The sequence below is a fragment of the Nelumbo nucifera genome, chromosome 5 (genome assembly GCF_055504915.1).
Source record: "Nelumbo nucifera cultivar China Antique chromosome 5, China Antique-T2T, whole genome shotgun sequence".
NCBI lineage: Eukaryota > Viridiplantae > Streptophyta > Magnoliopsida > Proteales > Nelumbonaceae > Nelumbo > Nelumbo nucifera.
This window is the reverse complement of record NC_142653.1, coordinates 42,937,159-42,960,810: the sequence shown is the minus strand read 5'-3', so window position 1 is coordinate 42,960,810 and position 23,652 is coordinate 42,937,159. Positions and strand designations below refer to the sequence as shown.

Genomic DNA, 23,652 nt, shown 5'->3' with positions numbered 1-23,652 from the left:
CTGAGACTATCCTGTTAATGTACCAACTGGTCACCACTCGTTGGTATTGGTGAGTTTTCAAGTGGGTGGGTAAAATGGGTTGGATCAAAATTGCCGGCCGTAATGTATTGGAGTTTCACGGGATTTATATTAAACCCATGCTGACCATTTGAACAGTAATCCCTGTTTGCCAGACCGCCGGTTCATACCAATTTGTCAGACCCGGGGTTTGGCGTAAAACGGAAAAGTAGGCCCACCGATTCACTGGTTTAGCAATTTAGACTATTTGGTTGTTAAAACCCATAAAATCCGTCAAATAACAGGCTTGATAATATTATTGGGTCACCGGTTTCACCATTCTTCCGGTTTTGACATGAAACCGGAAGAGTAACCGATTTTTCTCTTCACCGGCTCCGTTTGAATCATCCCTTTTGGGCTTTTGGCCTTTTCCTTCTATCCACTTCAATCTGATAAAGTTTTCCTCGTCTTCGAGACTTTTTACTGTCGGTCTGTCGTTCCTCCACAAATATCCCAAGTCCTGCCATCATAATTCACCATCCTCACTCACCCAAACAGTAGATATTGGCGGGTAATCGATAACACAGAGAGAGAGAGAGAGAGGTATGGAGATTTCTGCAGTGGGCGTTGGGTTTCAGCATTACCACATTCGCCTGTCGCCCATAATCAACTCTCATGCCACCACCAGCAACTATGACAATGCCAAGAAAAATCGTCAACTCGTCTGTGCTAGCGCTACTCTCAGTGAGTTGGATATGCAACCTGCTCACGTCTCCCCTGCTTCCACAACAGTCAGAAAGACCAACTCGACACTCTACTCGGCTAGACGAGCTGCGGTAGTCGATGTACAGAACTGTACCGATTTGGATTCTGCACTAGCAAGGTTCTCTCCATTTAATTTGAACCAACATATCTATTATATTTTGGGTTCCATTGCTGGGTTGGTTTTTTATAATTTTCGGAACATAGTTTTGCCAAGTTCAACATTACAGTTCTATTTAGTTATTTCACTAATTGTTTCTTCTTTGACTAATCTACATAGACTGAACGGATTGGTAAATTTTACAAACATTTCCTGTGCACGACAAGGATTTCAATTTCACTTGCTAATTTATGCTTTCATAACTTGCTTCATCACCTGCGTTCTTAATCTTTATATCCGGTGGATAAGATAGAGATGCTTGAGAAGATGGTTACTCGATGGTTTCTTAATCTTTTTATACCCTGCGTTCTTAATCATTATACCCGGTGACATCCATTTTGTCTTTGTTTCTTTTACCTTTTCCCCTTCTTTTTCTTTATATAGGAAGAGGGAAATATACATTTTGGTTGCATGAGTAATTTTTCATATTTAGGTTAGGAAGGTAAGTTTGTGTTCCAAATACCTTTTTTTTTTTTTTAATTTTGTTTTGAAATAGTTTCTCAACCTTGATTGAAGTGGAAATTTCAATATTTTGAAAATGGGAAGTGCAGTGGTGAATTTTGAGATGGCATATAGTTTTCCAGTTCAAGGGTTTAGGGAACTAGATTCTTCTTTTGTATAACTTAAAAAATTGTTAATTTGCTTACGTCTAACAGCCAAAATAGTACAAAATGACAATACAAATGGAGCGTGACAAGGAACCAGGTTTATAGCTTTATCCGTTCGGCATTCAAAATAATGTCCTTATTATTGTGATTTAAGTCAACATATATCCTGTTTCCACCAAAAGTAAACTAGTTTACCATGTAATTTCCTAGTTTCTTGAAATATTTTGCAAAAATATTGACTTATTTTAGCAGAGACATTGGCAATATTCTGTTGAAATTATGTAATCCTAGGAATTCAGCAAGTTTGGTGACTCCCTTTAAGTGTGATACCTTGTGAGAAATATCAGCAAGTTTCCAAGGAATTGATCAATAAAGAAAGCAAAAATTGAGAACCATGGGGAAGAAAAAAACTCTTAAGTAATCTAGCACCTACAGACATGTTTCAGTATAATTTATGCAGGTTCCAAGCAACTTGTTGTGCTTTTGACTGTAAATTTTATTTGGACCACATGTTAGAAGTTATTAGATGTCTCAATATGTTTAACTGCATTTTCTATTTGTGTACCTTATAATCAGTTTCTCTTGATATTATAGTAATTCTTATTCAACTTATTTGAATATTTGAAAATTAATTTCCTATCTTCTGTTTTACTTGTGATTATTCTTTATATATGATAGTCTCTAACTGTTTTAAGCATCAGAGAATTGAGACACTTCATTGAACTACAGGTCAGGAGAGATATTGCAAGTGCAGGATTTGAATGTTATTTTGCGTCATTTTGGAAAGCTAGACAGATGGCAGTATGTCTCTCAGGTGCCTGTTCTTGAAAGCTGCCTTACTTTTGTTGATAGACCAGCATACTAAATATTGATGCTTCTAATTATTGAATCCATGCTTCATTTGTCAATTTGGCATATTGGTATTTTATTGTTTGGAGAATTTTTTAGAAAGTTACCTATCTCATTGCAATGTTGAAAACCAAAATCTCTTATATGGAACTATAGTTTTTCGTGGACGAAGTCATTGTTGACAATTTTGATTGGATACTTTGAACACTCAACTACTGAACTAAAATTTGGCAGAATACCTACTTACTGATAAAGAAGTTGAAAAGAAGAATAAATTTCTATAGTGATGCCCCTATATATCCCATCAAGATAGAACATTACTTGAAACCTTTCCAGTGGAGCACATAATTTAAGAATATGGATTTATTTATCAGCCTTTTTTTTTCCTTTGCGTGTTTCTTTGATACACTCTGGGCCAAAAATTTCTATATGTTCTTAGCTTTTCACGTTTCTAAATTTCTTTTTCTTTTCTTTTTTGATGCATCAGTACTACTGCTTCTTTACCAGCCTTTTGTCTCTTTGTTTTGTATAATTTCCTTATTTCCAGTTTCTGTAGTTGCTGATAATGACTGTCATGACATATATGGGTGGAGTTGCTGCAGCTTTTTGATTGGATGCAGAAGCATGGAAAAGTAAATGTTGCATCATACAGCAGTTATATCAAGTTCATGGGGAAGAGCCATAATCCAGTAAAAGCTATAGAAGTCTACAATAGCATTCAAGATGAATCGACCAAAATAAATGTCTCTGTCTGCAATTCAATTCTTGGCTGTCTGATCAAGAATGGGAAATTTGAGAGTAGCATCAAGTTGTTCGATCAGATGAAGCAAAGTGGTCTACAGCCAGATGCCGTAACATATAGTTCTGTAAGCTACAGTAACTAATCTGATCAGTTTGTTTTGTATGATGACTCTTTACCTACAATAGAAAAATTTATTATAGGACTAAATTGAAAATTTTCTGTTTTGATTTATTCTCATACTTTTCCTTTTGGGTCCACCTTCATCACTATTGTCTATCGTCACTTTAGCTGCTTGCAGGTTGCATTAAAGTTAAACATGGCTTCTCAAAAGCGATGCAGCTAGTTCAGGAAATCAAATATAATGGTTTGCACACCGATGATGTAATATATGGAACACTTATAGCCATTTGTGCTACAAACAATCGAATCAAAGAAGCAGAGGCCTATTTTGAGCAGATGAAATATGAAGGTTTTTCTCCTAATGTTTTCCATTATAGCTCTTTGCTTAATGCATATTCAGCGGATGGAAACTATATGAAGGCTGATGAGTTGGTCAAAGATATGAGATCTGAAGGGTTAGTACCAAACAAGGTTTGTTTTCATGTTCAACTGTCTTTTTTTTTGAGAACAGGTAAAGTTTAATGTCATTAATGAGAAAAGAAGATAAACATATACAACGAGCTTCTGTACACAGGGATTTACAAACACTGCCCATGCAGTATTATACCCTCCAATCCTGTTTTACAAAAAAGTTATGATGTACAAAAAAGAGATATAATTTCTGTCCTCAACCAACTTGTTTACAGAGAGCCAAGAACACATTTTGCCCACAATTTTCTTAAAAACTGAGTCAGTAGAGCTACTTTTGTTCTTGAATATTCTTGAAAAAGAGTTATAGATTTTGTCATTAACTGTTTATCTATTATTGTTCTCCAATTTCTTCTGGCACAAGTATATATACATATACATACATATATATGTGTGTGTGTGTGTATGATAGAAGAAATACAGTCCAACAATATCTTGATTATAAAAACAGAAAAATAAAGAAAGAAAGAAGGAAGAAGAAGCTGTTCAGGAGAAAGAAGGAGGAAGAAAAGGGAGGAGAGGAGAGCTGAATTGAACTTCTCTCTCTATCCCTTAATTACTTTATATATGCTGAAATAAAAAGGAGGGAAAATTACATGGGTGCCCCTAGTTAGGCGGCTGACCCAAGGCACACACACTCACATACATACACACACAAAGGTATTAAGGTCCATATAGGCAGCCCACAACAGCAGAAATAAAGAGAGAAAATAAATAAACAAAACTAAGGCCCATTGGCCCAATCTCTCTACTAAAATAATGGTTCTGTTTCAATCCCATGGTAAAAAGGGGGTATTAAAAGATCATTAATTTCTGTAAATCCATTAAGTTTCTTATTTATTTACTTTGTTTTTTTTTTCTATTTTACATTGACTAGCTGAGTTTATGTTGTGAAAATCCTTAAAGCTTCCATGACATCAGTTTGGACTCCCCCCTTGTGTAGGGCTTCAGGTGGGCTGAGGTTGTGCTTACATTTGGTGTTTTAAAATCAAAGATTGTCAAGGTTTCCTTGAGCCTGAGGCCAGAGGCACAAGGTGAAGTGCATTCCTGAACAAAGCGAGGTGCCACTTTTGCAAAAAATAAGAAAATATTAATATATAAGAAAATCCAAGTCTAAATTCTGAAAAAAATAAAATATTTCAAAATCTTAATAGCTTAATTGTTGTTTACCAAAAAAAAAATCTTAATTGTTTGGATCATTGCATCGTTATCATGAAGGTTGTTAAGCTCCCCTGATATTTTTGAGAAGCATTTATATTAATAGGAGGGAGAGGTTCCCTCAAAGAGAGAAAAGTTGTCTATCCTGATTAGTTTATCACATTGATTACTATAATAATGATATTTGATTACTATAGTAATGATATTTGATTCTGAGTATAAAAGATCTTCTCAAAATGGCTTCTGAGTAATTCATCAAAAAAAAAAATGGCTTCTGAGTATAAAAAACGAATGTTGAAAACAAAAAATTGCAGCTATGCTCAATTCTGTTCACAAGACCATTCAAGTATCAAAGTTGTCTATCCTGATTAGTTTATCACATTGATTACTATAGTAATGATATTTGATTCCCACAAACACCTTGAGGATGCTAGCCCACCGAGTTAGATATCTTCCACTTTATCATTCACAGATTCTTTGGTGTCAGACTTACCTTCAAATATTCTGTTGTGTTTGCACCAAACTGGCTAGCTTAATGCAAGTGGTACAAGGTTCCATAGGATATTGTGATGCTTACTAATGCCTTTTGTGGGCCAGGTGGATATTAGGATTGATTAATCTCGTGGGGCCACCCATTCCAAATAACTGCAACAGATGTAACCAGATGCTATAAGAAAACCTATAGTGGATCAGTACGTGTCAAACTGACTTCTCTTTGTCACCACACAAGCAACATTTATTATTGATCACCATTCCTTTAGAGTTTAGACAACGTATTGTCAATAGTAAGAAATTTATCCTTGATTGCAGTCCACAATGACACTTTAGAAGGTATTTTTAACTTTCCAAATCCATTTCCATGGGATATATTAGGGGTGTTCATTTGGTTGGCTCGATTTGGTTTGGAAATAGAACCTAACTGACATTTTGGTTAGGCCATTTTCATGAACCAAACCGAACCGAATATATATCAGTTTGGTTCGGTTTTAAATTGGTTAACTTGGTTATATAAAATATATATGTATGCTATGTTTTTATTAATAATTATTATTAAAATATATCAATGTTTATAATTAAAATGCATATTATGTATTGTTATTAATATAAATAGTGATATTAATGTTAATATTAATATTAATATTTATACTTAAAATATAAATATATGTATTTATTTTGGTTAATTTGGTTTTTGGTTCGATTCAGTTGAATTTTGTCTCAAACTGAACCAAAAACCAATATTTCTAAAATCATCAAACCGAATCAAACCAAAAACTGAATTAACCAATCCAAATTAGCTTATTCAGTTTGGTTCGGTTCGGTTTTCGGTTTGATAACCAAATCTGAAAACCCCTAGGATATATTTGCTACTCAAAACCATCAGCTTCTCATAAAATGATCTAACTAAAAGAGACTTGATTTATCACCAGTCCACCTTCTGTGATCTAGAAGAGATAGCTGGAGAAGTAATTTGATTGATATCCTCCAACATAGATAGTAAATCATTGGCATCCCAATGAGCCAGATTCCTCCTTAATCTTGGAGACTAGACAATTTGGTCCCTGACAATATCATAGCAATCTTTTATTGTTGCATCCTTATCCTGTGTGAATGAAACATGTTGAGATAAGGGACACACAATAACCTTCTCCCATATCGAATATCCTTTCAGAAGTAGATCTGTTCACCATTTCTAGGTTTGAAGTAAACTGTGATAACATATATCTATTTTTTATGATGGCTTTCCAGATGTTTGAACTGAAGGACTAGGATCCTTGTATGATCCCGTTTCTTTTACTTGTTATATGTCCTTGATGCTTTACTATTAGCTGTTTTTTCGCTTGTCAAGCTTTGTGGTTATAGCACCTCTGATCTCCAAATTACTGCAAATTCCTGCAGGTTATTCTGACTACCTTACTAAAGGTCTATGTAAGAGGTGGTTTGTTTGAAAAATCAAGAGAATTACTCGTTAAGCTGGATTCTCTTGGATATGCTGGGGATGAGGTATATTTAAATTCTTTCTTTGAGTATAGAAAAAAAAATCTGGGCTTTTCACTCTTATTGTAGTTCCATTTTCTATGGAGTTATATTTATGAGCCAAGTGTTTGTGAAATGTTTTTGTCAAAATCAAAACAGACTGCAATTTCTGGATTCAGGTCATAAGATTGTACTTTGTAGGGTTTACAAGTCTTTTCTGTTGAAACTAATGAAAAAAAAAGGAAAAATCTCCTGGTCCTCCGTAAATAAAAAAAAAACAGAAAAAAAGAAGAAGATGATATGAATGGTTCATTCTCAGATATTCTATTATCAATTAGTGCCTTGGTTTCATGACTTAATATCTCATTTAAATAGACGCGAAAGTTAAGGGATGAGGAAATCCAGTGTTTGTCTAATTTTCTTTGTCTCCTTGAAAAGATTTGGTTGGACCCCTCAAAGCCAGATAAGAGGATTTGGGCCCCTCATCCAAAAGAGTTTTTTTCCTGTGGTTCCTTTCATAAGTCACTTTGCAACTCGCCCTCTCAACAGGTTTTCCCTTTCAAAGAAGTTTTTTTGTAGGCCAGTTCCCCCTAAGGTTATGGCTTTATGTTGGGAAGTGTACCATGGGAAAGTTAACACTATGGATAACCTACAAAAGAGAAGACCCTTTCTTTGTATCTCACCTAACTGGTGTACTCTTTGCAGATCACATGGTGAGGACTGTTACCATTTATTTTTATCTTGTAGTGTCACTGCAGAGCTTTGGGTTTGGCTTTTCTCCTTGTTTGGGTGCAGGTGGGAGATGCCAGCAGAAGTAAGCATGTTGTTTAACCCGTTTACTCTCTCTTGGCCCCATAAAAGAGGAAGAAGAATGTAGAGGTGTGCGAGAGCTGCTTTGATATGGACAGTTTGGGAAGAAAGGAACACAAGAATCTTCCAAGAGAAGGGGAGCAGCAGCCAGGCTCTAAAAGACTGCATTTTGAATAGGGCAATACAGTGGTTAAAGACTATGGAACTGTTTCACCAATTTTGCAGTAGCAAGTTATTCATCCTCAAAGGAAAGGGTCTCTACAAACTGCTCCCCCCCCCCCCCCTCCTCAAGGTTTTCTGAAGCTGAATTTTGATGGGAGTAGCCAGGGCAACCCGGAGCCCTCTGGGATGGGAGGTGTCTTGCCAGAATTGCTAGCTGCTATGCAAGGGGTCCTCCTTGCAAAAGAATTGGGTGTGGAGTAGTTGCTGATTGAAGGGGACTCTAAGGTAGTGGTGGAGTGGTTAAATAATCCGGAGAATGTTGTGTGGGGTCACAAGAATGAGCTAAAGAAATACAAATGGTTGACAAGGAATATGACTGTTACAGTACAGTGGGTGAGGAGATCAGCTAATGCCTTGGCTGATAGCTTGGCAAAACAGGGCACAACTCAGGAAACACTATTTTGGGCTGAGCTGTAATTGTGTTTTAGTACACATGTACATTTTGCTTTAGATTCTGTGTTTTAAGATTTTATTTGCTTCATGTTTGGAGAGGCGACATCTTGCACCTTCCCAAGGGACTGATTATGTAATTTGTTTCTGATTTAATGCAAATATGATATTTTATCTATCAAAAAAATTATTTTAATATTGTCTACACTGAAGTCACCAGATCTAAGATCAATGTTGGTTCATCTCTTTTTGGTGTTATTATGCTGTTTTTTTATCAATAACTGTAACATTCATTAAAAGTAAAATAACAGTAAATACAAAGAGTACAAAAGTACTTGGAAATAAAAGAGCTTATCTCCAAAACCTATGAGTTTACAACTGAGCCCAGATAGATGATCTCTCCTAACCCCTTGTTTTGCCAAAGAATCAGACATGCTGTGTGCCATTCTTTGCACCCATTGTATTTTAACATCCATATCCCTAGTTATTATGTTTGTTGTTGTTGTTTTCCTGGTCTGGATGTTTCGATCATTCTTTCTAACCTTCTACATCCCCAAATCCACCAATGCATTTTATGGTCAAGCAATTGCCTCTTATCTTTTCCGTTTGAAGATGGCATTTCCTCCATGTCAGAATCTCCTTTTTTCTTTCATCTTGGAAATGGAGTTTTTTTTTTTTTTTTTTTTTTTTGAGATAATGGGCCAAATGGGCCTTAGTTTCTTTGTTTTTCTTAAGTTATGTTTATGACTTGTGTTAGTAGGTAGTGGGCCTTAGTTATGGGCCTGTTTTCTCTTGTTTTTATTGTTTTTTATTGCTGTCTTTAGTGATGGACGCCCTACTAAGGGCACTCATGTAATTGTCCTTATGTTTTACAACAAAAGAATAAAAGAGATCATTGGGGGGCTGAAGGGAGGTTTTCAACTACTCTTTCTTCTTCTTCCATCTTCTTCCCCCATCACTTCTCTCTCTCTCTCTCTCTCTCTCTCTCTCTCTCTTCAATCTCCTTCTTTTCGCCTGTTTTTTTTCTTTGAATTCAGATTATTGCAGGTGTGATTTACAACTTGGTATCAGAGCATGTTTTCACCTTCTTTTCTTTCTTCTCTCTTTGCCTATACACGGTGTGTATGGAGAAGTGATTGGCTGATTAGAGAGTAGCTTATGTAGCCTAGTTGGGAGGGTTATTGGAGAGGTTTTGTGAAGTTTTTCATCCCCAAGCCCAAGGCAAGTTCTTAGAGTTTTTTTTTTTTCTTGAAAACCCTAGACAATTGGAGAAAACTAGTTATAGGTCCTAGAGACACTTTGAAGCTGGCGCTTGGGGATCAAAGGGTAGCCTTTTGATTTTCATTATGGGCGATTTGAGTTGTATAGGGTTTTGGAACCTTTGGTAGGAGCAATTGAAACTTTTTCCTATTTTCTCATTCGAGCAGGTCTTGTGAAAATCTAGATTTGGTTGTTTGAAGAGTTTTTTTTTTTTTTTTGCTTGGGATAGCAATTCTAGCTTAGTTGAGACTTATTTTGATCTTTGTTTCATTCAATGGAGCAAATTAGAGGAGAAACGAAATATCCCATAGATTCTGGGTTGGACATAAGGGGTCAATGGAGAATCTTTTTGGAGCAATGACCACTATGAAGCTATATGGGACCAATTATTTAGTCTGGTCTCAGTCTATTAAGATATATGTGTGTAGTAGAGGGAAATGGGGTTACATCACCTAGAGCAAGAAGAAACCGGGCAAGGATGACTTTACCTATGAGTGGTGGATATAGGAGAATTACACTGTAGTGGGTTCGTTAGTGAATTCTATGCAGCCACATGTTACCCAACACTACTTTTGGATGGAAACTACAAAAGAGGTGTGGGATAGTGTCATGGAGGCTTATTCCCAAAAATTGAATGTTGCCCGGGCTTACAAATTGAAGAATGATGTGAATAATCTAAAACAGGGGGAGAAACCCTTATCTATTTACTTCTCCATGCTAAAATCTCTTTGGTAGGAGATTAATTTGATGGAGACTATGGTTTGGGGGTGTATAAAAGATGTTGAAACACATAGGAAGTTGGTGGAAAGAAATTGGGGTTTTGAGTCTCTTATCGGACTCAACCCAAAGTATGATATTGCGAGACATAATGTTTTGGCAAAGGATGAGGTGACTTTATCTCGGGCTTATTCTATGGTCAGTAGTGAAGAGAGCAGGAGATAGGTTCAGTTTGTAGAGCCACAAATGGATCACTATGCTAATGTTGGGATGAAGCCGAAGGTCAGCACTAGGAAGAAAGATGTTGTTTGTGAATACTATAAGAAGCCTAAACATACTAAAGCACCTATTGGAAGTTGCATCCAAAGCTTATACCTGCCAGACTCAAGAATGCAAACAATGGAAAAGGAATGGGAACAGGAAGGGTGGAAATGCAAATGTAACCACCTCCCCACAGAGCGAACAAGGGCATAGTGGTGAGAAGTCAATGGGAGAGTAACTAGCAGCCACCAGGGCTGAATGTGAGAAGTATGACCGAATAATTAGTCACCTAGAGTCTACTGTTGCAGCACCTACTTCATTAGAGACAGTTCCCTCTTCATCTGCATATGCCCATTCGGGTATTCATGCTACTGCGAATCATGCTTCTATCTCAAGTAATCGTAGGATCCCTTGGATAATTGATTCTGGTGCCTCTGACCATATAGCTAGTTCGTCCCATTTATTTTCTACTTACCAACTTTTATCTGGCCGAGATAAGATCACCCTTGCTGATGGCTCTCTTGCTCCTACCTCTAGCAAGGGAAACATTAGAGCTTCAGACACCCTCACCTTATCCTCAGTCCTTCATGTTCCAAAATTAAATACTAATTTGCTTTCAGTTAGTAATTTGACAAAATCTTTGAATTGCAGTGTGACCTTTTCCCCTTCTTATTGTGTTTTTCTAGACATGGACTCTCAGAAGGTGAGTGAGAGTGGTCATGAGGTGAATGGGATATTTCTTTCAATTCAGATTATTGCAGGTGTGATTTACAACTTTTTTCATCCCTTCTCAATATAACAAATAGTGAAGCACATCTTCCACCTCGCAAGGTGCCAACCAGCTGGTTGGTAAGGTCTCCTAGTGGTCGTAGCGGAGACTTGGGATCGAATCCCACTTGCACCTGGGTTGGGGGATGGGCTATCCCCCATTGTGTAGCCCTTTCAGAAGATATAAAAAATAAATAAAAAAATAAAAAACACATCTTCCACCTCATACTCTCTGCTTGAAACTAATGTATCCAATCTCTCCTCCCTCTTAGTCTTGTCCCTTTTGTCAAGCCTTCTAAAAAATACAAGTTTGTTCATCTTCTCCTATTAAGAAAATCCTATTTTTCTTGACCAATTAAAAAAAAATCTTGTTATTCTTGCTAAGCTCAGCAGTCTTCTCTATGTCATTTGAGTCCACCATCTTGTCCACCTTCCCTTTATAGACTCTTTTTTGGTGTCAAAATGGACCAGAAACAATTATAAATTCTGTTACAAAGACAAGCCAATAAAGATGCTTAAATATTGCCTTAGACTTGAAAAATGATTGAAATAACCACTACTAATCCAACTACAACTAAATAAAAAAAACAATTTCAAGATATACCAGAAAATATAAGTACCCAAATCCCATGACAATGGCTATAATTGGATTCACAAGATCTTCATCTCTTTAGATAGGTAACTGGAAAACCTATCTAGTAAAATCAAAATCAAACCAAGAGAATGAATTTCCACTTTTTTTTTAAACTGTGAACAACGGAATTTATCAATAAGTTAAAAAAGAATTTTATGCAGCGATCTTGTATGCCAACCCTATATAGTTGGGTTAAGGTTTGGATGATGATGATGCAGTGATCTTGTGTATTGCACCCTTTTTGCTGGTTAGTTTCCACCTCTCAAATTTAGGCTGTAAAAAAATTATGAACCTGTAACTTTAACTTTTTTAGAAGTTTAATAACTTTCTTATAAAAACTCTACAAACTATTTGATCCTTTACACTTATTCCTACTGTACCCATAAGATAGGAAAACTCCTAAACATCTAAAAATGACTTAAATTAGAAAAAACCTAATAAATAGTCATGAAATTGTCACTGGATAAGAATTCGAGAGAAAACTGACTTTTACTCCATGTATTCTTTTGCTACTACAATGATTGAATCATTGTACTAGTGAAATGCTTAGCTCATATTTTCTCAAAAGGAATGTCTATATCATTGGTTTCTAAGTCCATACTAGTTTGCTTTGTTTCTTTTCAGGTGTTGTTTTCTCTTGGTTGGGTCTTTTTCTTTAGGGGTCCTTATTTTCCCTTTATAAAATCTCTCTTGGTCACTAATACAAGTATTGGTATAGACAAAAGAGGAATATGCATGTTGTATTCCAAATTGTTTCTTTTTTCTTATAATGGTACTCACAAATTATATCACATGCATCCTGAACCAGTGGTTTTCTTAGGTAATATTGTTTTATATTGGCTGAGGTGCCTGGTGGCTGAACAACCTACTGAGTTTCTTGTTCTGATGTGTTAGTCACACATAAGAATCATTTTAAATATAATGGTCTATGGCCAAAGCTAATAATACACTTAGCTTATATTTACTAATATCTGTTTTCTGTAAGATTGATTAAGGGAAACCTCCTTTTTCTTCTATTGTATCTTTCCTGTAATATCTGTTCTTATCTAACCAAATATGAATTAACATGTAGATGCCTTACTGTTTATTAATGGATGGCCTTGCAAAGGCTGGACATATAGATGAAGCTATATTAGTTTTTGACGAAATGAGGAAAAAAGAAGTGAAATCAGGTAACATATGCTGTCTTGTGCTTTTCTGGACAAATATCAATAACCTCCTTTTACTTTTTACTAAATTTTGGACTTTCAAACTTTGATGGATTTTTTGACTTCCAAACTTCTCAACTACTAACAGCAGCAATGGGCTACTGGGCTAGAATAAATATGTTATTTGTGATTAAGATGATAACCCTTTACTGGCCATGTTTTACCACATTCTTTCATCCATATAGTAGAGACTAGAGGACAAAAGGCCACTATCCAGTCTTGGTCGTGTGGACTGGATACAGACCCAACCTATGCCATGTTTTGCACAAAGTAGTTGCTGTCAGGCTCGAATCCACATTCTCATGATATGAAAAGGGATTGTTTTGAAAATTAGATTTCAAAAGGACTTATTTACAGCTACTCCCACTTGTGGCCTTGGATATGGCTACACCCTCCTCATCTGACTTCTGGGAGAGAATAATCCCTCTGCTACTAGAAAGTTGACTGTTTTGCCTAAGCAGAATTCCTGTATAATAATAATTTGTTACCTTTTGCACTATATATTTGCCTTTTAGCACTGCTTTTAATTATTCAATTCAGATCAAACTGCTAAGTTTGCGAGACTATATAAGCATAACATGATTTCAGTTACTATGCTCCTTTTTCTGATACAAAGTGCATCTTCTTGTGTTGCAACACTTGCTGCTTGATGTGTGTTGATTATGCACATTAGGAGTGTGATGACTATTGACTACCTAGTTACTATAATTATTTTTTATCATTTTGCGTGCAGAGGGTTATTCCCATAGCATCATGATTTCAGCATTTTGTCGAGTTGGACAACTTAAGGAAGCCAAACAGCTTGCAAGGGACTATGAAGCCAGATATGATAAATATGACTTGGTTATGTCAAATACCTTGCTACGTGCATTCTGCAGAGCAGGTGAGATGGAGAGTGTAATGCAGATATTGCGAAAAATGGATGAATTGAGAATATCTCCTGATTGGAATACTTTTCACATCCTAATCAAGTATTTCTGTAAGGAGAAGCTCTACCACCTTGCGTATCGGACAATGGAGGATATGCACAGTAAAGGTCATCAACCAGATGAGGTATTTATCCTGTTTTATCTCCATATATAAAAAGTTAAACACTATTTTATCTTAATAATTCAAAATCAATGCCTTGGACAACATTATTTTCAAATCGGTGATGGATGTGCAATTTTTAAGGCACAAACTAGACGAATATTCTTTTGTATTAATAATATTCAAAGAATAAAAGATAGATGGATATATTAAATATATTATCAATAAATTATTAAAGTCTGGATAAAGTAAATTAACAAAATGTGGAGACATCATGGATATTCTTAAATAGTTTATGCCTGTGTTATTTAATAAAAAACACATTAAATAAGTCGTGATATATCAAATCAATACATTATTTTATCATAGACATTTCTGGATTATGCATATGAACTATATTTTATCTCCTGTATCTAGAAATGCTCAAAACTTAAGTAGATAATTTAACAATGATAACTTGTTAAATTAAAACTTATGGGGTTATTGCTTAGTTTGACTGTAAAATCTCAGGCCAGAAGCTGAGAGAGCGCAAGCTCAAGTCCGAGAGCAGCCACTAGCAAAATAAATAAATAAGTGTGGCCAAACATTAGGACCATATCCAGTCCACCCCTTCCAAGACCCCATATATCTGGGATCAATATTGAGTAATGATCTTTTTTTATCTGTTGCATTGGTATCTTTCTAACCTCAGGCAGCCTCAAGCTGCCATATATTTATGGGCTGTGTTTTCTTGGTAAAAACACAGTAAAATATCAGAATAGTGAGAGAAGAGAAGGGAGAAGGAAGAAGAGAGAAGAGAAGAAAGTTTTGGAATCAAGATCTATAGCTGGCGGTGCCAGCTTTTTGGTATTTATATTAGGGCAACCCACTCTAATAATAAAAGAGGAGAAAATTACATATGTGCCCCTATGACACTAACATAAAGAAAACTAATAGATTCATCACTCCCCCTCAAGTTGGGAGATAGATATCAATCATGCCCAACTTGTCACATAGGTCATTGTGCCGCAAGTGATGTAAGCCCTTTGTAAATATGTTTGCAAATTGCTCCTTAGAACTAACATATGGAGTACAATGTTGATGGCAGCCTTGTTATCACAATACAAGAACATGGGGCTATCAATTGGAAAACCCAATTTGCTTAATAGATTCTTTATCCACATAGCTTCAGCCACTCAATGACACATTTCTCTATACTCAGCTTCAGCACTAGACCTAACCACAAGGTCCACAACACTTTGTTTCTTGCTTCTCCATGTGGCTAGGTTTCCTCCCACTAACGTACAATACCCACTAGTGGACTTTCTGTCATTGACTAATTCGACCCAGTCAACATCTGTATATACTTTAACCTTCAAATGCCCATTCGTCTAGAATAGTAAACCAACTCCTGGAAACTTCTTTAGATACTTGATGATTCTCTCAATTGCCTCTAAGTGTGTGGTCTTAGAAGCATGCATGAACTATAAGAACACTCACGACATAAGCAATGTTTGTCCAGGTCATGGAAAAATACAAGAGCCTTCCCACAAGCTTTTGGAATTGCTTTACATCCTTGGTAATCTCACCACAATAGTCACCTAGTCTATGATTTGGATCTATGGGAGTCTGCTGGCTTAACCCCTAGTTTTCTTGAATCCTGTAACAGATATGGGATGTATTTCCTTTGAGAAATGAAGATCCCCTTTTATGAGCGGGCCACTTCAATTCCAAGAAAATACCGTAAGGGACCTAGATCCTTCACCTCAAATTGAGTGGCTAAGAGGTCCTTTAGCCTTCGAATTTCAACTTTCCAGTCACCTGTGATCACTATACCATTATGTAGAGAGACTGAGCCGAATGGGCCCTAGTATCTTTTCTTGTAGTATGTTATTTATTTATTTGTTAGCTAAAGAGCCTATCTTTATGGGCCTATTATTTCTTTTTTGTTAGTTCTTTTTATGTTGCTGCCTAGCTGGCTGCCCACTTAAGGGTATACTTGTAATTAACCTAAGATTGAAGTTAAACAGAAGGATTAGAGAAGGGAGGAAAGAGATATTCGAACTCTTCCTCTTCTTCCTTTTCTTTTCTCCATCTTCTTCCTTTGTGCTGCTGTTCTCTATTTTTCTTTCTTCTTTTTCTCTAAATTTTACCAAGTTTATATCACTTTTACAGGACTGATTTACATCTTGGTATCAGAGCAGGTTTCTTCTTCCTTCTTTTTCTTTCTCTTTTTCCCATACACCTCTCGATTAAGAGAATGTATGGAGAGATAGGTTCTCTATAGTTCAGAGGACCTTTTGCCTAGTTGATAGAGGGTTTGGAGAGTTGTATTCTGGCCAGAAACTGCCACGAAGTGATGCTGTACTGTTTCTGCCCAAAACCCTAGCCGATTAGCGATTTTCGAAGTTACAGATAAAAGTGAAGCATTGGGTGTGGTGCTCTGTGCTTGGGAGGTGCCTTTTGACTTCTAAAAGAGGGCAGTTCAGTTTTGGAAGAGATTGGGAAGCTCTGATAGGAGTGGTTGCATCTTCTCTCTTTCTCCTCGATAGTCGGGCGTAGTGAAACCCTAGTTTTCAAGCATTTGGGTACTGATTTGACTTCAAGTAAGTTTATAAAGATCAGATTTCTAGTTTTTTTATTTTCGTTTGATTAATGGAGCAATACGGAAGTGAGTTTAAGCAGGTGCCTATTTCCAGGCTTGGCTCGGTAGATTCCGTTTTGACCGGTGTGACCAGAATTAAGCTAGATGGAACCAATTATCTTGCTTGGGTATAGTCTATAAGGATTTATGTCTGTAGTAGAGGAAAATTAGGGTATCTCACAAGTAGTAAGGTGAAACCCGAAGAGACAGGCCCTGAATTTGAGAAATGGATGCAGGAGAACTATACGATCATAGGATGGTTGGTCAACTCTATGCAGCCTCATATCAGTCAGCACTATCTCTAGATGTCCTCATCTAAGGAGATCTGGGACAGTGTTACTGAAACCTATTCACAATAGTTGAATATGGCTAGAGTCTACAAGCTGAAAAGTGATGTGAAGAACCTAAGACAGGGGGGGGAAGAGAGTGGCAATCTACTATTCTATGTTGAAATCCCTATGGCAAGAAATTGATGTTATTGGAGACAGTTGTATGGTAGAGTACGAAGGATGTAGAAACTTTTAGGAAGTTGGTGGAAGAAACAGGGTCTTTGAGTTTCTTACAGTACTCAACCTTGAGTTTGATATCATTAGGCAGAATATTCTGGCCAAAGATGAGGTTACTCTTGCCCAGGCATATGCTATGGTAAGCAATGAGGAGGGTAGGTGGCAGGTTCAATTACAGAGTCCACCTACGGAACACTTTGCACATGATGGAATAAAGCCGAAGTGTCCAATTGAGAAGAAGGAGCAGGTATGTGAATATTGCAAGAAACCGAGGCATACTAAGGACACTTGCTGGAAGCTTCATCCTGATCTTCTACCTGACCAGTTTAAGAATAACAACAATTTTAAGAAGACCAGTCAAACAGGAAAGCCCAAGTCAGCTAATCTTGCCACAGTACCTAAGGGAGGAAGTAAGGAGAGTGAAGAGAAGTCAACCATGGAACAATTGGCAGCAATGAAGGCAGATTTTGAAAAATATGGAAGGTTGTTAAATCACTTGGAAGCTATTGTTTCTACATCTCACTCTTCAGGCGACACATCATCATCATCATCATCAGCATTTTCTCACTTAGGTATTTGTGCTTCTGCAAAACATGCTTCAGTTTCAGGTAATCATAAAATCCCTTGGATCATTGATTCTGGTGCATCAGACCATATGACCAGCTTGTCTAATCTTTTTTGTTCATACCACCTCCTCTCTGGTAGAGAGAAAATCTCCCTTGTTGATGGGTCTCCTGCTCCCATTTCTGGCAAGGGGGATATCAAGACCTCTGACACCCTTTATTTATCCTCTGTCCTTAATGTTCCTAAACTTAATATAAATCTTTTATCTGTTAGCAGCTTAACTAAATCCATGAATTGTAGCATAACCTTCTTTCACACTCATTGTGTTTTTCAGGACCTGCAATCTCAAAGGATGATTGGGAGTGGCCATGAGGTGAATGGAATATACTTGCTGGACACACCTGATAGAGTCTTAGACCACCTCATGGAGTTGCCTTGGAGTCAGTTTTGTCAGAGTTTGTTGACAAAGTCATGTTATGTCACTTTTGGTTTGGTCATTTGTCTTTTTTTGCTTTGAGTCATTTGTTCTTAGATATGTCTAAGAGGGGCCTTATACAAGGAGACCCTATATCCCCTTTCCTTTTCACCTTGGTAGTAGATGATATTTTAAGTGTCTTGATTTCCAAGGCTACCTCAAGGAATTTAATCAGAGGTTGGAGTGTTGGGAGGCAAGAAGTAATTGTCACTCACTTACAATTTGCAGATGACATAATACTTCTTTATGAAGGGGATCCAAAGGAGATGGATAATTTGAGATTGTTAGTGATACATTTTGAGAGGGTCTCGAATTTGAAAATCAATTGGAGTAAGAGTTGTGTGGCAGGAGTAAATAGGTAGGAAGAAGAGGTGTTTTTTTGTGGCTAGATCTTTAGGTTGTGAGCTAAGCGGTTGGTCTATGGTTTACTTGTGCTTGCCTTTGGGGGAAATCCTAGGTCAAGAAGCTTCTAGTACCCAGTTTTGGAAAGATTCGCAAAGACGTTAGTTGGGTAGAATAGAAATTACATCTGACTAGGGGGTAGAATTACTTTAATCAAGTATACTTTGGCCAACCTGTCGGTGTGTTTCTTGTCCACCTTCAAACTACATGTTAAGGTTGCAAATGAGATTTTAAAGCTTATGGGAGATTTTCTTTGGGAACTAGGAGACTCAAGAAAAGGACCATCTAGTGAAGTGGGAAGTAGTTTCTAGGAAAAGGCAACATGTGGGCTTAAGCATTTGGTAATATTAGGTTAATAAACTTAACCTTGTTAGGGAAGTAGTTATGGAGATTTCCCCTGGAGTAGGGAAGTTTGTGGCACATGGTAGTAGTAAGTATTCACAGAATGGTAGCAAATGGATGGGATGCTGGTCTGAACCCTAGGGCTTCTCACTTCTCCCCTTGGAAAGCCATTGTTGGAGTCCTACCTGCCTTTCGACCTTTCATCAGGTATGATGCTTGCTTGGGTAACAAAATTCTGTTTTGGGAGGATATTTGGATTGGGAATTTTCTCCTTAAGGATAGGTTCCTAGTTATGTATTCCCTTTCTTTAAATAAATTCAAGGTCATCTCCTCCTTTCGTGTTTCTGAGGGTTCTTGGGATTTGTGCCTGAGGAGAGGGTTGAGGGACTCAAAAGTGGGTTTTGTAGACAGGTTGTTCTCTCTTTTAAGTTAAGTTATCTTAGATCAGTCTTGCTTGAATAATAGAATTTGGTAAGAGTCCTCAGGTTTCTTCTGTTTCTCTTTGTTATTCAATGCTTTACTCCAATTTGCTAATGTGCTAGTTTATTTTCTTGCTAATGAAGTGTGGTGTACTCTTGTTCCACCAAAGGTTAGGGCTTTCTACTCGGAAATGATTCTCGAAAAGATCAATACTATGGACATGCTTCAAGGAAAAAGGCCAAATTGTGCCTTTTCCCACATGTTTGTAGCCTTTTCTTGAGGAGTGGTGAGGCAGTGACTCATCACTTAATTTCCTATCCTTTTGTTTCTTTTGTTTGGGAATGGTTCTCCTCTCTCTTTGGTTGCACGTAGAATCTTCCATCATGTGTGGTGAACCTTTTTCGACCTTTTAATAACCAAAGAAGAGGGGTAGGGTGATGTGGATAACAACAAGAGCTGCTGTCCTATGATCGATTTGTGAAGAAAGAAATAACAGGATCTTCTAAGGGCAAGAAAAATCCAATAAGCACTTGTCGAGGGCATTACCATCAAGATCATTCATTGGCTGAAGGCTTTGGGTCTTTTCAATGACTTCTCTTATGTTGATTTTATTAGAGGTTGGAGTGTTGTAGTTGTTTCCTCTTCATAGGGAAGCCAAGTCATTCAGGAATCGGAGGTGTCTTCAGATGAGGAAGAGTGCTGGCCCTTTACTCGGGCCCAATTGGGGTGGGAGGTTTTTAACGGGCAGAAATAAAGGCCTTACTTCAAGGTCTCAGAGTGGCAAAACAATGGGGTTTGCAACAGTTAGAAGTGGAAGGAGACTCCAAGCTGGTCATAGGTTAGATGCAAATAGGAAGCTTGGGAACGTGGTCCTTCAGACAACCTCTAAGAGAATTTATGTGCTTAGAAGGGAGCTTGGAGTGCAGTTTAGATGGACTAGAAGGTCAGCAAATGGACTGATGCTTTGGCTAAGCAAGGAGTCAATAGGGAGACCATGTTTTGGGCTTGTTTGTAAGACTGCTTATTTTTTAGGCTTCTCCATCCATTCTTTGGGTGGTCACAGTTATACTCTTTTTTTTTTTAATCTAATCAATGAAAGTTACCATTTCTTGTAAAAAAATGGAATTGCAATAATGTCCTTGGAGATTATAATACATAAACAAATGCAAGGATTGCTTGCAACGTTGCAATTCTTATTCAATCTGGCCCCTTTGATTGATTAATAGGATTCCTCTATATGTTTTTTCTCTTCTAATTATAAAATTTATCTTACTAGAGTTTAATTGGAAATACCTAATCCAAAAGTTTCCAAGATGGGGACTTGGAGACAATTTTACGTCATTTTGGAGGTCCAAGCCATTGCTTATTCTGTGAGCATTCCATTTTCTTATGTGCCAAGGTTGAGAAAACAACATGGGAGATGAGTTATCTGAGGATCCCATTTGTAGGATTCTTTTGGTGCTATAATCCTTGTGTAGTGTGGTGGTTTTCTTCACATTTTCCTCTCATCTTCCTTCTCTTGTCTTTATATTAAAGTTTTCATTGTCAACTAAGAAGAATAAAAAAGAAGAAACAACTACGAAAGCCTGACATTTTCTACCTTTTTCAGGAATTGTGTTCATCCTTAATTTTACATTTGGGAAAAGTTGGTGCTGCATCAGAAGCGCTTTCTGTTTACAACATGTTGAGGTATAGCAAGAGAACAATGTGTAAAGCTCTTCATGGGAAGGTTTTGGACATCTTAGTAGCAGGAGGGCTTCTTAAAGATGCCTATGTTGTAGCAAAGGTACACAAGTCATGTTTTGCTGAGAATTCTCCTCTAGGTTACATAGTCTTTCTTTTCTATTTTTGTTTTGACATTAGTGTCATCTTTTGGCTATTATCCTGCCAGTGATGGATTATCACTTCTCACATATGTTACCTGGCCAGGACAATTCAAGGTTCATCTCTCAGGCAACTTTAAAGAAGTTTGCTGTGGCATTTATGAAATCGGGTAATATTAACTTGATAAATGATGTTGTGAAAGCTGTGCACAGTTCTGGGCACAAAATTGACCAGGTATGGTTTAGGTCTTCTTTTTGGTAACAAAGTTTTAACTGAAACATTCTTTTTTCTTTTATTCTTGTGACTTTACATCTAACATTATCAAAGAAGTACAAAGAAGTTGGGGCTTTGAATAAAAAATATGGAAAAGTACAATGCAGCCCACTGCAGAATTCTGAATTCCACTGCAGACCTACAACAATTCAAAATGTCAAGCACCCCCACCCTAAACACCAATACCCGCCCGTGTATTGGCATCAATTCTGAGCTGGCACCTTCCCCAACTGTACAGTGGGACTAAGGATTCTGACAGTGGGCTGAACAGTCATTCTCCCAAATAAGGAAAAGTACACTGCAGCCCACTGCAGAATTCTGAATTCCACTGAAGCAAAGGCTTAATGTACATCCTGCACCCCACTCTACACCTTCCCCACCCAACCAAAAAAGGGGAAAATAATAGAATAAGGGAGAGAAAACACAGTGTGTATTGGGAAGTGAATGAAATAAACTATTCTACATCCAGATTTAAGATGTGCGCATTGCTTGATAAGTCCATTCATGTGCTCTAAGTGCTTCAAACAGAGAGCTGTTAATTGTTTTGTTCAAACTAGTTAATTTCTTGGGTTTGTTTCTCATCTTCTCCACATCAACCATTGTTTCCTCATCATTTTGGAACTTCTCACCCCAGTGAATAAACTTGTTAATCGGTTTTCTCTCTCTTTCCTGTGAACAAAGAGAGGTTTGATTCAATTACTCAGTTAAGGAGCCACAGTTATATTAGCAAATCTGTAATTGAAACATGTCACTCTTTAGCCTTCCATGAACTATTTTTTATCTGAATCTCCAGATAACGCACACTCCAGGATATATATATATATATACAATTACATAATACATGCATACATAAATGTGTACATTTACCATTTCAAAGTTAGACTTCAGTCATCTGTATTGTCGCAGGAGGTCTTCCAGAAAGCTATATTGCGCTATATAGGGCAACCTGAAAAGAAGGAGCTGCTCTTAAGGTTGCTGCAATGGATGCCAGGTCAAGGTTATGTTGTGGATTCATCTTCAAGAAACCTAATCCTGAAAAACTCGCATCTATTTGGGCGTCAACTTATTGCGGAGATACTATCTAAACAGCACAAGGTGGCAAAATTATCAAGAACTAAGGCATGAAGAATAAGTGAATTTGGTAGTGAAAGAATAGAAATTGTGCCCAGCTTTGGTAGATTATGGAGGGTTTGATAATGACATAGTTTCTTCTAAGTTCCACATCTAATCAACTAAGCATTCAGCATTTATGATTCTATCATTCCTGATCTGCTATAACTTGAACAGACGATTCAATGTACAGAGTGCTTGATAATGTGATCATTTGAGTCTCAAGTTCTACCATCTAAACGTGGTTCAGAGTGATTGAATTGTGTAGTACATGTAAAATGATCATGGTTCAGAAAGTTTCAGCATTTACTAAATGAAAATTCTGTTTCAATTCTCAAATGCCCTGTTCAAATAAATTTAACTATTTTTTATTATGATTTTGGGGTGTTTTAAGGGCTTTTTTTTTTCTTGTCGATGATATCTTAATCACCTTTCTTGTGATGTGCTTTATCTCTTTAATAATTTTTATAGCTAACAATAACACGCCATAGGCACGGACCACGGACTGATGGCCTTGGACTAATTGTTAAATCAGTTTTGCAGGGCCAGGGAAGATGTCCACCAATCCAATTTAGCCTACTGGGATTTTACAATGGCTATTTTTTTCTTTGTTTTTTGAAAAGGGTTTTCTTTTTGCCCTTATATATAGGGTTTTTCTGCTTGATCAAACTAAACTACTTAAAATCAAGCCAGAGCACTAAATTTGGGGGTGAGACAGATAATCCGGAAGAAAGGAATAAAAAAAAAAATAGGATCCGTTTGGAAGGGCTGTTATGAAGATTCAGCTAAGCTGATTCAACTGGTTAGAAAGTGTCCCGATGAGCTATTCAATGAGGTTGAAGCAAATAACCCTTCAAATGACTAATTGACGGCCAATTTTGGGTATTCAGATTTTTCACCAAACATAGCTTATAGGCTGTCCATGTGGGGTGATATGATATCCAACCTGGTTGGCTGTTTCCCACGGTCTTGCGAA

The 23,652-nt window shown here is 37.0% G+C and overlaps 1 protein-coding gene across 1 annotated transcript; it reads left to right on the top strand.

Moving 5' to 3' along the window:
* Nucleotides 1–351: 351 nt before the first annotated feature.
* Nucleotides 352–23,050, top strand: EMB3103 (Pentatricopeptide repeat (PPR) superfamily protein). Its single transcript, XM_010244467.3, has 10 exons — nt 352–880; nt 2,257–2,341; nt 2,979–3,242; nt 3,407–3,709; nt 6,761–6,865; nt 12,973–13,072; nt 13,842–14,161; nt 21,079–21,255; nt 21,399–21,527; nt 22,473–23,050. Exons 1-10 carry the CDS (start codon nt 603–605, stop codon nt 22,689–22,691), a joined length of 1,980 nt encoding a protein of 659 aa, XP_010242769.1. The 5' UTR covers nt 352–602; the 3' UTR covers nt 22,692–23,050.
* Nucleotides 23,051–23,652: the final 602 nt, after the last annotated feature.